This window comes from Artemia sp. Qi Xiang Cuo, chromosome 4 (assembly GCF_049724085.1).
Source record: "Artemia sp. Qi Xiang Cuo chromosome 4, ASM4972408v1, whole genome shotgun sequence".
Classification (NCBI taxonomy): Eukaryota; Metazoa; Arthropoda; class Branchiopoda; order Anostraca; family Artemiidae; genus Artemia; species Artemia sp. Qi Xiang Cuo.
The window spans coordinates 23,695,591-23,711,887 of NC_142797.1; the positions used below are offsets into that span (position 1 = coordinate 23,695,591).

The 16,297-nt window shown below is 34.4% G+C and overlaps 1 protein-coding gene across 5 annotated transcripts in view; it reads left to right on the plus strand.

The window, feature by feature from the left end:
- Positions 1-16,297, plus strand: part of LOC148952909 (uncharacterized) — a 95,426-nt gene that overhangs the window by 36,649 nt on the left and 42,480 nt on the right. For 4 of the 5 annotated variants that reach the window (XM_089087459.1, XM_089087460.1, XM_089087462.1 and 1 more), the window contains 5 exons: positions 2,127-2,273; positions 8,075-8,212; positions 12,453-12,608; positions 14,111-14,257; positions 15,537-15,764. In XM_089087459.1, the coding sequence (XP_088943585.1) occupies positions 2,127-2,273; positions 8,075-8,212; positions 12,453-12,608; positions 14,111-14,257; positions 15,537-15,764 (816 nt within the window). Of the gene's footprint in view, positions 1-2,126; positions 2,274-8,074; positions 8,213-12,452; positions 12,609-14,110; positions 14,258-15,536; positions 15,765-16,297 lie in introns of those variants that run through there. The other variant, XM_089087463.1, reaches the window with a different exon arrangement.

A 16,297-nucleotide genomic window follows, 5' to 3' on the forward strand; every position in this document is an offset into this window, starting at 1 on the left:
AACTAAGTTCTTTTAATGGAAGTAAAGATTAAAATTAAAGATAAACAAGAATTAGGCTATTGCTTTGCAGTAATTATATTATGTATCTGTAAAACTGGTTCAAATGAAATTGCTTTTGATGCCTACCTTTAGTTGTACAATTATGTAAAACTAGCATTAATATACTGAAACCCAAATCCAAAATAACAGAACAGGAATAGGAGCAGGAAAAACCTCAAGTAGCCAGCAGAAAATAAAAGACTAGTTTATAAGGCTCTCAATAACATGTTTTTGTATGTAGTTTAGTTCCCCAAAAAATTTAAGCAAGCTCAATTTTGCGCCAACTGTTAGTTTTTCAGAATTCTGCAAATATAGGGAAGTATCAAAAGTGAGTTTATTTGAGCTGGTTTTGTAGAATTGTGTAGCATAAATTGTAAAGCAAAATCTTTCTCTCACAAAAAATCTTTCTTTTTTAAAAATTAATATTGGGTAGAATCAACAAGTTTGTGTTAACAAGACTTTTAGAAAAACCGATCTTCATAGGTAACATAGGATCACATATGAACATTAGGATCACAAGAATACCGCAAAAATCAATGGAAAAAACGTATAAACCCTTGATTCAGAATAAAGTTAGTGACAATATTCTAGTTTCGAGGAGATATTCTTAGAGCATGTCTGAAAAATCATAATCCCAAAGACTATAGTTGTGCTCGTTCACTATTTAAGTCGACTTTTCGAAAATATAAGAACTAATACAATTGTAAGATGGAAACACTCACACAACAACCACTGGAACCTCAAACTGCTAAAATCTTGTTCATGGTTTATTAAACCCACTCAATTTCTAGACTAGTGAAAAAGATGAACTTGTTAAATAAAAAAATTATGGGATTAAATAGTGTCAAAATATCTATCATAGTCTACATAATGCTCGGTAATTATAGCGGTTTGATTATTGCTTGTAACTGTGAAACAATTAAGTTTACCAACCAAATTGATAATAAATAATTGCTGCAAAATAATCTAAAAACTCAAGACAAAAATAACATTTTTTTTTAGTTTACATAGAATGTAATTTGTGTTTTTCCAGATTTTCCCCAACCAGAAATAAGTTCTTGCTCATTAGCTCCTCAGGTCGTTCTGGTACATTTGGCATTCGTATTGTAGATTTCTGTATTCAAATGCCAGGTGAGCTGAATGGTTGAAAACCAACGAAAACTGACCAAACATTTTCAGTGTTCAATCCATTTTCTGAAGGCAAGTAATTGAAGGATTGGGAATCGTTCCATGTTTCAGAACTATATTAGTAAATGGCCTGCTTAACATAAGGAGGAATGTCTCCTCTTTTCTGGAACTAGCATACTATTGGGCAAGGTCTATTATGTAAAATATGAGGTATCTAGGGAATACATTTCCAGAATGTTGAAGATATATCTAGGAAAAGGCCTTTATTCCTTATGAATCAGATATCTTCATCAAAATTGTAAAAATCCCAGTTTATCTTAGACCCAGATCCTGTGGACAAACAGCAAAGTTAGGTGAACTCAGACTTATTCATTTTACAAAATCAGAGCATATTACATCCTATATATTCCACAATATTTCATCCAAACTATCCGACTAACTCAGCCTAAAGCTGGCATTTCACCAACATATTGCCTACTGTGGTGACAATTTCTGAACCCTCTTTTACTCCACTGTTGGATGACAGTGTTTGCATCACCATCAATAACATGCCTAAACCTCCTATTTCCTAAAGAAAACTACCCTAATTTTTTTTATAAAAGAGATAGAGATTCAAAACAAAGTCTTTTCTACCTTTTTCGAGAATATAGCATTTTAAATTTTTTTTTTTTTTTTTCAATGGTTTAGTGAGTCTTATTTTGACCTGGATTTTGACCTTGTAAAAGCCACAGATATTTTAATCTTTTTGGATGCCCTATGCTCCCCTTTGATGTCTTCTAGGGATGCCCTTATGATAAGAAATCACTAATGCCCTCTTTTTATTTAGATAGATTTTTTAATTATTCTTGAGTTGTCAGCCATTATTGACTTCATGTTGCCTCTACTTTTTGCTGATATAGTTTATCTTTATCCCTCTATATATTTATATTCTATATATTTAATCCCTCTATGTATTTAAGAAATGATGGATCTTTTGCAAATTGAGACTGATGAACCCTTGGAAGTTCCAAATATTGTTCATTCATCCTATGATTTGGACGCTCCTTTGAGCAATTCTTGCTGCACGTCCCAGCTTCTGGTCGGCTCTTTTACATTAAAGGAAGAAGGTATGCTTTCAAAGAGAAAGAGTGCAAATTTGTTTATTTTTCGTATCAGTCTTTTTTTTATAAATTGAAGTATAAAAATGAATTTTGACACACTTCGTCTCAGTCCTTATGAAATTTGATGGGATTATTCTTTTTATTGATGGAAGCTGCTGCCTAATTTTTTTTTTTTTTTTTTTTTTTTTTTTTTTTTTTTTTTTTTTTTTAGAAGTCTTTTTATTTGCAGATTATGCTGAATGAAAATTTTATTGTATTTTTTTAATAAAAGAAGAATATAAATAGATCATTACACTCGATAGAGAAGGTTAAACAGAAGTATGTTGACTGATTCATCTAAATTCAGTAAATAGACAGCTGATTATTGCAAGATTCCTTGTCTAAAAACTCTAATGTTCAATGTAAATGCGAAAAATTTGAGTCCTTCAAAAATTCTTCCATTTCAGGATTTTGATGCAACATCTCTGCTAAGGTACATAGAATTTTTCTTTGCCAATATGATTTTTCTAATAGTATTGAGAATTAAATACATTTAAAACTAGAGAAAGAATGCTTCTTGTTATCCTAACTTACGTAGCATTTGAACAAGCTTATCATTCAAACCTACATTTTTTGATAATTTTAACTTGAGCTTTTCACATGTTTGCGAATGGTACGCTTAGCACAGGTACCAACCAACTGCAATTTGTAATTTTTGCCTAGACTTATCATCAGCATTTAGGATAACTATTTCTGTTCTTTTGATGAACTTTGAATTATCTTATATTCTTCAGAGTTTTTAATCATAGGCAGTGCAGTCGGCATAATGTTATGCATATATATAACATTAACCAACGAAGTGCGTTTTTAACCAACGCACTTCGTATAGAAGAAGATGTCGTAGAAAGTTTGAAAAAAGCTTATTTGGCTGGAAATTAAAAGTTCTAGTGCTCACAGTAGAAAGTGATTGGAGGGTAATCAGTCCCCCCATGCCTTTCATTTCCCCAAACACATCGTATCAAAATTTTGCGATAGCCATTTGTTTCAGCATAGCCGAAAGGTCCAGTAATTGTGTACTTGGGGGTTTCAACCCTCATAGCCCTTAGGGCAAGGGCTATAAGTCATGATAGTTGCATCTTATTAACACATAGGGTTTTTAAGGAAGGAATGGTCGTATAAACTTAGAAGGGAGCTCATTCCATTGAAAATCAGAAGTTCCATTTTGTTTTTCAGACTCAAAAGTGGTCGGAGGGCAACTCACCCCCCCTTCCCTCAAAGTTCGCTTTTCCCCAAATGTATCTTTTAGAATTTTTCTGATAGCCATTTTGTTCAAAATAAACGGCTTCGGGGTTGACAAGACCCCCTAGAGTCTTGGGCAAGGGTTGTAAGTTGTGCCCCGGGTGCATATAAGGTTTTTATGGGGCTAGTGGTCGTATAGACCACGGTTGGGGCTCATTTGGTTGAAAATTGACAGTTCTAGTGTCCTTTTTAAGAGTCAAAACATATTGAAGGGTAGCCCCCTTCTTTCTCCGCCCATCATTTCCCAAAACACATCTAATCAACCTTTTAAGGCAGCAATCTTGTTCATTATTGTTGAAAGGTCCAGTAATTATGTCTTTGGTGATATCAACCCCCCACAGACCTAAGGGCAAGGGCTGTAAGTTAGGCAATTCGTACAATGTTTATATATGGACACATGCAAACATGTGGGAACATGCTGTAAGCATGTTAGATTTTTTCTTTCCAAAAAGACAAAAGTAATTCAGGTGAGTCTTTCAGAGAATGTTGAAGAGAGTGTTTAACTAAATCGAAACATGTTGTGTGCATACGGGTTGTCAAAAGGGCGTAACTCAGGAGTGACTGAGTATATTAATTTGCATCCAAGGAAATGATAAGGGACATGATCAATTAACCAAAAAGTCTATATTTGCACGTTACTACTACTACTACCACTACTACCTCTAAAACTACTGCTTCTGTAACCAGTCCCTACAAAGGCTGAGGATATTGAAATGAACACATGAGGAAATGCTAAGAGAGATGTTCAACTGACCACAAGACAACAAGTACCTGCTACTACTGCCATTAATAATGCAGCTGCTACTGTTACTACTACTACCAATGCAATACTATTACTGCTCCTACTACTGTCACTACTACTATGATACTACTACTATTAAGGCTGCGCGTATGAAGGTGAAAATTTGACAGACTATCAATGGGGAATTTAAACTAAACCAAAAAAGTCTATTTGCATAGAGGTTGTCAAAAGGGTGGATCTTAAGAAAGGATTTGGGTATTAAGTTGTAACTTTCAGAGAATGGTTTAAGAGGAAAATCAATTTACAAAAGATAATTTGCAAATGCTACTACTAACACTACTATCTTTGATATTTTTAGTGCTACTACTTATACTGCTACTAAATCACTCCAACTTCTACTACAATTGTAACCACTTGTAAGGTTAAGAGTATTAAGATAAAAAGGGCGTCAAAAGGTGTTCAAAAGGACACATTAGCTTTTTTTCTGAGGCACACTGTTTTTCTGACCAAGGCACTTTGTATAGAAGAAGTTATCGTAGAAACTTCAAAAGATGCTTATTCGATTGGAAAAAGAAAGTCCTAGTCCCTTTTTATGAGTCAAAAGTGATTGGACGGCAACCAGCTCCCTTTTTCCACATCCTTTGTTTCCCAAAACACATCCTATCGAAATTTTGAGATTGCCATTTTCTTCAGCATTGTTGAAAGGTCCATTAATTATGTCTTTGGGAATATCACCCCCCCCCCCCTCTACAGCCCTCAGGTCAAGGGCTAAAGGTCATATTAGTATCCCATTATTAAGACATTAGGCTTTGAAAGAAGGGGCAGTCGTATAAGCTTTGGAGGAGGCTCATTCGATATCAGGTCAGAAGTTCTAGTACTCTTTCAAGAGTAAAAAGTGATTTGATGGCAACTAGCGCGCCCCCCCCCCAGTCCTCTCTTCCCCAAAATTATCAGATTAGAATTTCGATAATAGCCATTTTGTTCAAAATAGTCCAAAGATCATATATCAAGGCATTCAGGGTTGACACTATCCCCCAGAGGCCGGGGGTAAGGGTTGTAAGTTCTGTCCCGGGAGGTTATAGGGTTTTTGTGGAAAAGGAGATCGTATAAACTTTAGAGCAGGCGCATTTGATTTGAAATCGAAAGTTTCAGTTCCCTTTTTAGCGTCAAAAGTGATAGGAGGAATAACAGCCCTCATCCCAAGCCCTTTAATTTTCCAAAAACATCCCATCAAAAGATTGAGATGACTATTTTGTTCTGCATAGTTGAGTGGTCCAGTAACTAAGTCCCTAGGGATATTGGCTATGCCAACCCCCTATAGTTATGCATTTTTTCCATTATGCCTTAAAACTAAATGTTGCTTTAAAACTGAATTAAAAGGCGCTGTGTGTATGCTGGTTGCCCATAAAATATCTCAGCAATATCCCAAGAACGACTGAGGGTATTAAGTAAAAACTTTTATTTTACTACTACTACTACATCTGCTCTTGCAATTTAACTTAATAAAAAAAAGTGTAAGTGTATCCAGGCTGTCAAAGAGCAAGTTTTATTTTTCAGGTCAACTTGAGGAGTTATAAAACTAAATTAAACGATTCCATCTGCATCCAGATTTTCAAAAGGGTGTATGTTGTTACAAAATTGTTAAAAAAAATTCTCCAACATGCAAATAGCTAGCCAAACTATGTATTCTTATAGAAAAAACTGAAAAGATTTTGAATATAATTTTTTTTTCCGCGAAAAAGATTATATCAGTAGAAAATGAACAGAAACTAATTGAAAAATTTTTTTCTATATGATAAATTTGTCAAAGAAAAGTAAAGAGCTCCATTGAACCAAAAACCAGCAGAAATAAAGTTAAATAATCTTCCAAGCGCAAAACTACCAAAAGTCACCATCAATAAATAAATAAAACTTAAAAATGAATATAAATTACAATAAACAACCGATTCAAATTCAAAACGAGCTGAAACTAACATGAGTAGGGCTGACAACCCCAATGCTTTCTCAAGACCAGAACATAACTTGTACTTTACTGAAAAAAAAAATGAATATGTATTGACAGTTTAATATACATATTGTAACATTTATTCCTTCAAGTCTTAATAATTTCGGATTTATTGAAGTTAAAAATGAAAATATACAGCTAATTATCGCAAGGTTTCTTGTCTAAAGATTGCAATGTTCATGTAAGTACGAAAAAATTTGAGCCCTTTCAAAAATTCCTCCATTTCAGGATTTTGATGTTTGTCAGAATTTTTTTTTGTCCGATTTTTTTTTTCGTCTGATTTTTTTAAACATATTGAGAATGAAATAGATGTAAAACTAAAGAAAAATCGATTCTTTTTACCCTAACTATAATTACTTAACTTGAAAAACCTTATCATTCAACCTACATTTTTAATGATTATACTTTTCGCATGCTGATCAAGGGTATGCGTATTGTAGGTACCAATCAATTGCAAGTTGAAATTATTGCATGATCTTTTGTAAAAAAAGGAGGAAAAACAATTTTTTGTTTAAACTGTTCAATAATCTGTTTCAGACATAAGCTTGGGAGAGGAGACATAATAAATGGACCTTTCAACTATCCTGAACAAAATGGTTATCTCAAAATTTTAATAGGATGTGTTTTGGGTGTGGGAAAATAAGAGGTGTGGGGAAAGGGAACTGGTTGCCGTCCAATCACTTTTGACTTATAAAAAGGCGCTAGACTTAAAAACCTAACAGTTTTTGGAGCAACTCGTGATAACAGAAACCAAAACTCCGAAAAAAAGAGTTTTGATATCAGTATATACATATAGTATATAGGTTGTGATATCAGTATATACATATAGTATACTGATATATAGATATCAGTATATAGGTGGGCAGCTTCACTTACCTTGGTAGTATTATTAGTAAAGATGGTGGGAGCAGTGAAGATGTTAAAAATAGAATAGCCAAGGCTCAGGGTGTTTTTTCACAGTTAAAAAAAAAGTCTGGAAGAATTGTAAGATAAGTCTGCAAACCAAGATTAGAATATTAGAAGTTGCAGTGATGATAAGCGTCAAATACAACTCTGAAGCGTGGGCACTTCGAAAAGTGGATGAACATATGTTGGATGTTTTCCAGAGAAATTACTTAAGGGTTGTTATGGATAGCCGGCTGACTGATCCGATTTCAGACAATAGGCTATACGAAAAGTGTGGTTCAATAACGCTCTCTAGGGCTATAATGAAAGAAAGGTTGAGGTGGTTAGGGCACGTTGTGCGGATGAAAGATGACAGATTGCCGAAGATTGTTCTTTTCGGTCAACCATCTAGGGCTAAACGGAAAGCAGGTCGTCCCCGTCTAGGGTGGGAGGACGTCATAAAGAAAGATTTGAAGGAAATGGGAACTTCGTGGGCGGGTGTAAAAAGGGAGGCTTTGAATAGATTGGGGTGGAGGAGGATCGTGCGTAGCTCAAGCCGTGAGGCGGCTTGGTGCTGCGGTGAGTTGTTAGTTAGTTAGCTATATACATAAAAAAGATCAACTGTTTATGGTGATTTAATAAAAAACAAGTTTTTCTACTGAAAGTAAAATCAACGTCAAAACTTAAAACGAACAAAAATTTTTCTGTATATGAGGCGGACTGCCTCTTCCTCAAGCCTAGCTCTTTACGCTAAAGTCTTGAAGTTCTTACATATTTTGTAGTCTCTTCTCTTTTCTTTTGCCTAGACCTACCATCGAAATTTATAACAGTTATTTCTTTTCTTCCGATCAACTGATCAATTGTTTTTTTGTGTCATTCAATCATATTATCTTTCAGAAATCGTGGATCCTTTGCAAATTAAGAATGATGAACCTATAAAATATACAAATTTTTCTCAATCATCCTGTGGTTTGGACACTCCTAAGAGCATCTTATACCAGGCTCTGGTTAGTTCTTTCACATTAAATGAAGAAGGTATGCTTTCAAACAGAAAGAATGTAAAAGTCTTTCTATCCTTTTGTTTATATTGCAGTAGGCTAATTTTTTTTTTATCAAACATAGCATAAACTGGTATTTTGGCACACTTGGTCTCAGTCTTTATGACAGTTGACGTGATTCTTTCTTTATGATCTCAGTCTTTCATGAAAGTTGACGCAGATTTTGTCAAAAAAATATTCTACGTTGAAAAAGCAGTTTTAAGATAAAACTCGTTCAAATTTAATTAAACCTCTAAATTTTTCATTCTTCCCAGCTAATATCTAGCAGATTGTCAGCAGATTTGACAACTAATGCTTAAAGCTAACATTGTTTGTCTGCAGAGTTCATCCATTAGCTTTGCACGCAATACACTTTTGAAAGCTTTTTCAACATCAAATTGACCTGCCAGGATGCTGTGACCCTCTTTCAGGGCTCGTGTCCAATCATTGAACGTTTCCAATAATTGTGTTGTAGAGTTTTTGTGTTAGGAAACCATGTTGGTTAGGATTTATCACATTCCTCTGCACTACATGCATTCTTCAAAAACATTACCGACTAGTGATGTCAGCCACTCCGGTCGGTAGTTTCCCCCTTTTGATCACTCACCTTTCTTGTGTATGGGGACAAGAATTGCTTTGGACCATCTCGATGGTATTGCACCTTTGTCTATAGAGCTTTGAAAGGTTTCTAGCACAGGTTAAATATTATATTCTACACTCTCTTTGAGTTATTTACTTTAAGAAAATTTCGACCAATTGATTTTCAGATTAGCCTCTAGTTTAACTGCCCCCCCCCCCTCACTGCACAATGCCTGTACATGTAACTAATTCTTAATAATACAACAACAACAAAACACCCGGTAAAAAAAGGCTAAGTTTGTCTTGGACTTTAGGCCATACAACAGTGCTACAGACCCATGGACCAAATGATGTTGCTTTCTGAAAATTCCTCCATTTCAGGATTTTGATGCAACATCTCTGTTAAGGCACATTGAATTTTTCTTTGCCAGTTTGATTTTTTCCAATCGTATTGAGAACTAAATAGATTCAAAACTAAAGAAAAAACGCTTCTTTTTATCGTAACTAAACTTACTAAGCATTTGAACAAACGTGTCATTCCAATCTACATTTTTGACTATTTTAACTTGATTTTTTCCAGATGTTTGCGAATGGTAGCCTACGCTTCGCGCATCCCACATAGACCATCAAAACATGTTGTTTGCATACGGGTTGCCAAAAGGGCGTAACTCAGAAATGACTGAGTATATAAGTTTGCATCTCGGGAAAGGATAAGGGAGATGATCAATTAACCAAAAAGGCAATATTTCCAAGTTGCTACTGTTACCACTACTACCTCTAAAACTACTGCTTCTGTAGCCCGTACTAAAAAGGCTGAGGATATTGAAATTAACATATGAGGAAATATTGAGAGGGATGAGAGGAATGTTCAACTGACCAAAAGGCAATATGTAGCTGCTACTTCTGCGTTTAATAATGCTGCTACTTCTGTTACTACTGCTACTAATGCAACACTATTACGGCTACTATTACTACCACTACTATTATGATACTACTACTATCAAGGCTACGCGTATGAAAGTCAAAATTCGACAGAATATTGATGGGGAGTTTGAACTAAACCAAAGCATACTATGTGCATTCAGGTTGTCAAAAGAATGGATCCGAAGGATGGATTTGAGTATTAAGTTGTAACTTTCAGAGAACGGTTAAAGAGGAAGGTCAATTTACCGAAAAGTAATATACAAATTCTACTTATAATACTACTACCACTGCTTCTTTTACTGCTACTAATCACTCCAACTTCTACTAAAATTGCGACCACTTGTACGTTTAAGAGCATTAATATGAAAAGGGCGTCAAAGGAGGTTCAAAAGGACACATCAGCAATGTTGTTGCTTTTTATTCTGACGAAGGCACTTCGTATAGAAAGAGTTATCGAAGAAAATTTAAAAGAAGTTTACTTGATTGGAAAATGAAATTTCTATTGCCTTTTTGTAAGTCAAATTTGATTGGACGGTAACCAGCTCCCTTTTCCACACCCCTAGTTTCCCAAAACACATCCTATCAAAATTTTTGTGATAGCCATTTTGTTCAGCATAGTTGAAAGGTCCATTTATTGAGTCTTTGGTAATATCACCCCCCCCCCTCCATAACTCTTGGGTCACGGGCTAAAGATTATACTTGCTTCCCATTAGTGACATATAAGGCTTTTAAAGAAGGGGCGGTCGTATAAGCCTCGGAGTAGGAACATTCGATTTTAGGTCAGAAGTTCTGGAGCCCTTTTAATAGTCAAATGTGAATAGAGGCCTAGAGGGTGACTAGCCTCCCCTTGCATTCTCTTTTCCCGAAAGTATCAAATAGAAATTTTTATAATTGCCATTTTGTTCAAAATAGTCCAAGATTGTATAACAAGTCATTCAAGGCTCCCCCAGAGCCTGGGGTTGTAAGTTATGTCCCGGGAGCATATAGGGTTTTTATGGAAAAGAAGATCATAAAAACTTTATAGCGGGCGCATTTAATTGGAAATTGAAAGTTCTAGTTCCTTTTAAGAGTCAAAAGTAATAGGAGAAATAACAGACATCCCGAGGACACTAATTTTTCAAAAACATCGCATCAAAATTTTGCGATGGCCATTTTGTTCAGCATATTTGAATGGACCAGTTACTAAGTCTCTATGGGTATTGGGTATGTCAATCCCCCCACATTTATGCCTTTTTTCTATTTTGTATTAAAACTAAATGTTGCTTTAAAACTGAATCAAAAGGCAGTGTGTGTATGCTGGGTGCCAATCAGAAATCTCACCAATACCCCAAGAACGACTGAGGGTATTAAGTAGATACTTTCATGCTACTACTATTACTACATCTGCTCATGCAATTCAACTTAATTAAAAAGTGTAAGCGTTTCCAGGCTGTCAAAGAGCGTGGATAACATTTTTTGGGAATGGTATTAAGTTTTATTTTTCAGGTCAACTTGAAGTGGCATAAAACTAAATTAAACAATGCTGTCTGTGTCCAGATTTTTAAAAGGGTGTATGTTGTTACAAAATTTTTGAACAATTTTCTCCAAAATGCAAATAGCACGCCAAACTATGGATTCTTACAGAAAAAAACTGAAAAGATATAGAATAGTATTTTCTTTTTCCATGAAAAAGATTATATCAGTAAAAAACGTTTGTGAAAGAAAAATAAAGAGCTCCATTAAACCAAAAATGAGCAGAAATAAAGTTAAATAATCTTCCAAGCGTAAAACTTCCAAAAATCATAATCAATAAATAAATGAAACTCAAAAACGAACAGAAATTACAATAAATAACCAAGTCAAACTCAGAACGAGAAGCTAAAAAAAAAAAAAAAAAAAAAAAAAAAAAAAAAAAAATGAATATGTATCGACAGTTTAGTTTATTCCTTAAAGTCTTAATAATTTTGGGTTTGTGAAAGTTAAAAATGAAAATGACTGCTGATTATTGCGAGGCTCCTTGTCTAAAATTTGCAATGTTAGTATAAATACAAAAAAATTTGAGCCCTTACAAAATTCTTCCATTTAGGGATTTTGATACAAAATGCTTGTTGAGGCACGTAGACTTTATCTCTGCCATTTTTTTTTATTATCATTATATCTTTTTATGTATCTGATTTTTTTAACATATTGAGAATGAAATTGATTTAAAAACGAAAAAAAACGTTTTTTTTTCTGACTAAACTTACTTAACATTTGAACAAACTAATCGTTCAGCCTACATTTTTAATGATTATACTTTTCGCATGCTGATCAAGGGTATGCGTAGTGCAGATACCAATCAATTGCAAGTTGAAATTATTGCAAGATCTGTTGTTCAAAAAAGGGGGAAAATCAATATTTGGTGTAAATTATTCACGAGTCTATTTTAGACTTGGAGAAAATGAGCTTGGGAGGGGAGGAGGAGTGGTCTTACATATTTTATAGTCTTTTCTCTTTTCTTTTGCCTAGACATCCCATCGAAATTTATAATGGTTATATCTGTCAATAAAAAATAAAATTTACATGAATAATAAATAGTGAATAATAAAATTTACGATGAAAACCCCAAGCAAGGGATTGAAAATGAGGCAATTTTCAAGCCAAGACTTCTCTTTGGAGAGAATGAATATAGGGTTCATTCTATAGTTTACTACACTTTATTTTTTGCCATGTTTTTTGTAGTTCTTTTTGTGTCATTCAGTCACTTTGTTTTCCAGAAATCGCCGATCCTTTGCTAATCAAGATGAGCCCACGAAACGAGCCCATGAAACTGTCAAATTTTTCTCAATCATCATATGGTTTGGATAATCCTAAGGGCAGTTCTTGCAACTCGTCTCATGCTCTGGTTGGCTCATTCACATTAAATGAAGAAGGTATGCTTTCAAACAAGAAGAATGTAAAAGTCTTTCCATCCTTTTGTTTATTTTCCATTAGGCTAATGTTTTATCAAATAAAGCATAAACTGGCATTTTGACACACTTGGTCTTGGTATTTTGACACACTTGTCATTATGAAACTTGACTGGATTCTTTCTTTCAAGGAATTTGATTTTGTAATTTTTGACGATTATAGAGAAAATGCTTGCAGTCTCTAGATGCTCCTAGAAGGTTTAACTAATGGGATTATTATTGCAAAATTGTTCATTAAAAAAAGGTGGGGAGTTCTAGAAGGAGGGGATGGGGTTCCACATATTTATATAGGTATTTCTTCTTCTTTTTTTTTGCCTAGAATCACGATGAAAAAAAAATACATTGAATCTTGAGCTTTGAATCTTGTTTCAAAGCTCAAACTTTAAGAATGCATTACTGAGAAGATAAAAAAAATTGAAATATTGTCGGCAATGTTCAGACATTTGAGGTAAAGGTATGAAAAACGTGTTTGTGGTATATATTTTTACCTGAGCTTGTGACCCCCGGCGGTCCCTCTGCTCCTTATCCTCCGATCCAATGATGCTCCCTGAGCTCCTGACATAGTAGACGCATCCCTTCTTTTAAGAAATAAAGTTTTTTTTTTCAATTCTTAAGATCAAAGGTGTCACTAGCCAAAAACTTTGGTTTTTTGGGAGCGAGAATAGTGGTATATGGAATTTGGTCGAAGAACTGCAACGAGTCTATTTATTGTCACAGAGCCTCACTGACTCTTTTATATCTTCCTGTTGCCATTAAAAAGTTATTACCATGAAGGAAGGCATGCTGAACCTTGTTTAACCAGGACCATGCAAGGATTTGAAACCTGTACAAACCGTAAAGTAGGTGTTCAAAAGAGTGGGGGGGGGGGTTATCCCCAGTAACCATGCTACTCGGCAGCTTTAATGGCTTAGTGAAATTTATCGGTATATTTTGTCAGAAAAATGCAAAAGCGGTTTTAAGATAAAACTCATTCAAACTTTATTAAACTTGTAAATTTTTCATCCTTCCCAGCAGATTGTCAGCAGATTTTGTCCAGAAAGGCTAAAGTCAAAAAACTGCTTGCAGTTTTAAGCTAAAAATCCTAATACTTATAGAGAGAAAACAAATTCATACATTTTTACGACAATTTTGTACAATTTCATTATAAGTAACGTACGTAAACAAAATCCATTCAAAATATGAGCACGCAACATCTTGAAAGTAAAATTTCACATGACAAAGTTGACACTTGGCTGGCCAGCAATTTAATTTTTTTTTTTTTTTTTTTTTTTTTAATGCTGTTATATTCTTCAAAATTTTGAGATTTATGATAAAAGCCCAAGCAAGGTGTACGAGCCAATTTTCAAGCGAAGGCTTCTCCTTTGAGAGAATGTAAAAAAGGGTTCATTACAAAGTTTACTACATATTTTGTCTTGTAATGTGTTCTGTAGTGCTTTTTTTATGTGGTTAATCACCTTATCTTTCAGAAATCGCGGATCCTTTGCAAATTAAGAATTATGATCCCATGAAAGTTCCAAATTTTTCTCATTCAACCTATGGTTTGGACAATCCTAAGAGCAGTTCAAGCATATTACACCAGGCTCTGGTTGGCTCTTATACATATAAAGAAGAAGGTATGCTTTCAAATAGAAAGAATACAAAAGTCTTTCCATCATTTTGTTTATTTTGCATTAGGCTAATTTTATGTTATCAACTAAAGCATAAACTGGTATTTTGACACACTTGGTCTAAGACATTATGAAACTTGACTTGATTTTTTCTTTCCTGGAATTTGAGTTTTTGTAATGGGTGAAGAATATACAGAAAATTCTTTGAATCTCTAGATGCTTTCGGAAGGCTTAACAGAATAACGATAATTATTTAACTTAAAATCAGTTATTTAACTAGCCTGCTGAAGGAATTATTGTAAAAATTGTCATAAAATAACAAGAAAAAATTCTGGTTGTGAATTGTTCACTAGAGTCCGTCCTAGAATAAGAGAAAAAGAGGGGAGGAGGTGTCACATATTTATGTAGGCTTTTCTTTTTTCTCTTCTTCTGAATCTTGTTTCAAAGCTCAAACTTTCAGAATACATTATTGAGAGGCAAAAAAAACAGCAATGTTATGACATTTTTAGGTAATGGATTATTATAAATTTTAAATATTATCTGAAAAACGTGTTGGCAAGGCTTTCAAATAGTTTCTCTACTGAAATATATTTTTCCATGAGCTCAATGCTCCTGATTATACCCTTTCTTCTCTTTTTAAAGACTTTGGCCCCTCTTCTTTCCAAAAAAAGTTAAACTATTTCTTGTGAAGCCCCTTATCTTGGTGTCTCGTATCGACCCGTCTCTTGCTTGTTTTAATGACCATTACCAGTCATTGATTGCGAGTTTTACTATAGTTCAATGGCTTTTCCAATTCATAAATGCAATATATTATTTTTAGCCTTTTATATTGAAGAGAAAACTACTGAAACTTGGGAGATGGCTCTTGGGGAAACTTGGGATATGGAAACAAGGATGAAAAGTATAAAATAACATGAAAGTATTCCTTTGGCAGCACTGCATAGGGAACATATTGTCATAACAAATTGTTACACGAAGATTGTTTGTACTCCAAAGGTTTGCCCTCTTATATGAATGCAAAGTAGTGTGCCCCAAGTATGGTGAAAAGGTGCCACAGTTAGCCTAGTATGAAATTCAAGTGTGTTCTTTTAGAGTTGAATTGTCAATTATATTACATGTGACTTCAGGTTGGATGAATTAGCTTAATGAACTTTTGTGAATGTACCATCTGTCTCAAACATATTACATTGATGGACCTTTTATTTTGGCTAATAATTTCACCAGTGTTTATTTACGAACTTTGTCCAACCCTAATTGTTTTTTGAATTTCCTTTTCGGTTTATAGCCCAAATTAGATTCATCCCTTGCAAAGTATGTGGGGATAAGTCAAATGGAATGCATTATGGAGTCATGACCTGTGAAGGTTGCAAAATATTTTTTGGAAGATCACAAAGCAGCGTTGTAAACTATAAATGCCCCCGAAAAAAGAATTGTGCAGTCGACAGAGTCAACCGAAAGCGATGTCAATATTGTCGACTGAAAAAATGTTTGGCATTGGGGATGTCCACAGGTGGTAAGTTTGTCCTTTTTCAAGGCATTTTCATTCCAATCAATTCACTGAACAGTAATTGCGAAAAATAGTAGAATGTTAGGCTCAAAACAAGTTTCGTTTCGTAGTCTTTTCCCTTGCACGACAATGGATAATTCACTTTTCCTGGTTGAAAGGATAACCAAAATTACTTCTGTTGCTCTAAATAGCTTTTGAAACACCGTATTTCGTTTTAGGGAAGGTTAAATAGCATTAAAATGGCTAACATGAGCACACAAAAGCAAAGTCTTCGGAAAATAACTGTAAAAACAGTTGCGGATAATCTTTTGTGAGAGTCTGAAAAATTCCCTTTCCCCAAGAACGGAACAAAATTTGAAGTTGTCTTGCCCCCCCCCCCCTATCTGATTCAAGTGCACTTGGTATGTCAACTAAAAGTAGTAGTAGGCTATATTATGTTGTACTAAGTTTTAAGTACAAGTCTGGTAGTCGCTACCAATATTCGATTCACGTCAAATTGGTTATAGAAAGAGTCGTTCGGCAGTGCAGGCTGTTCTACC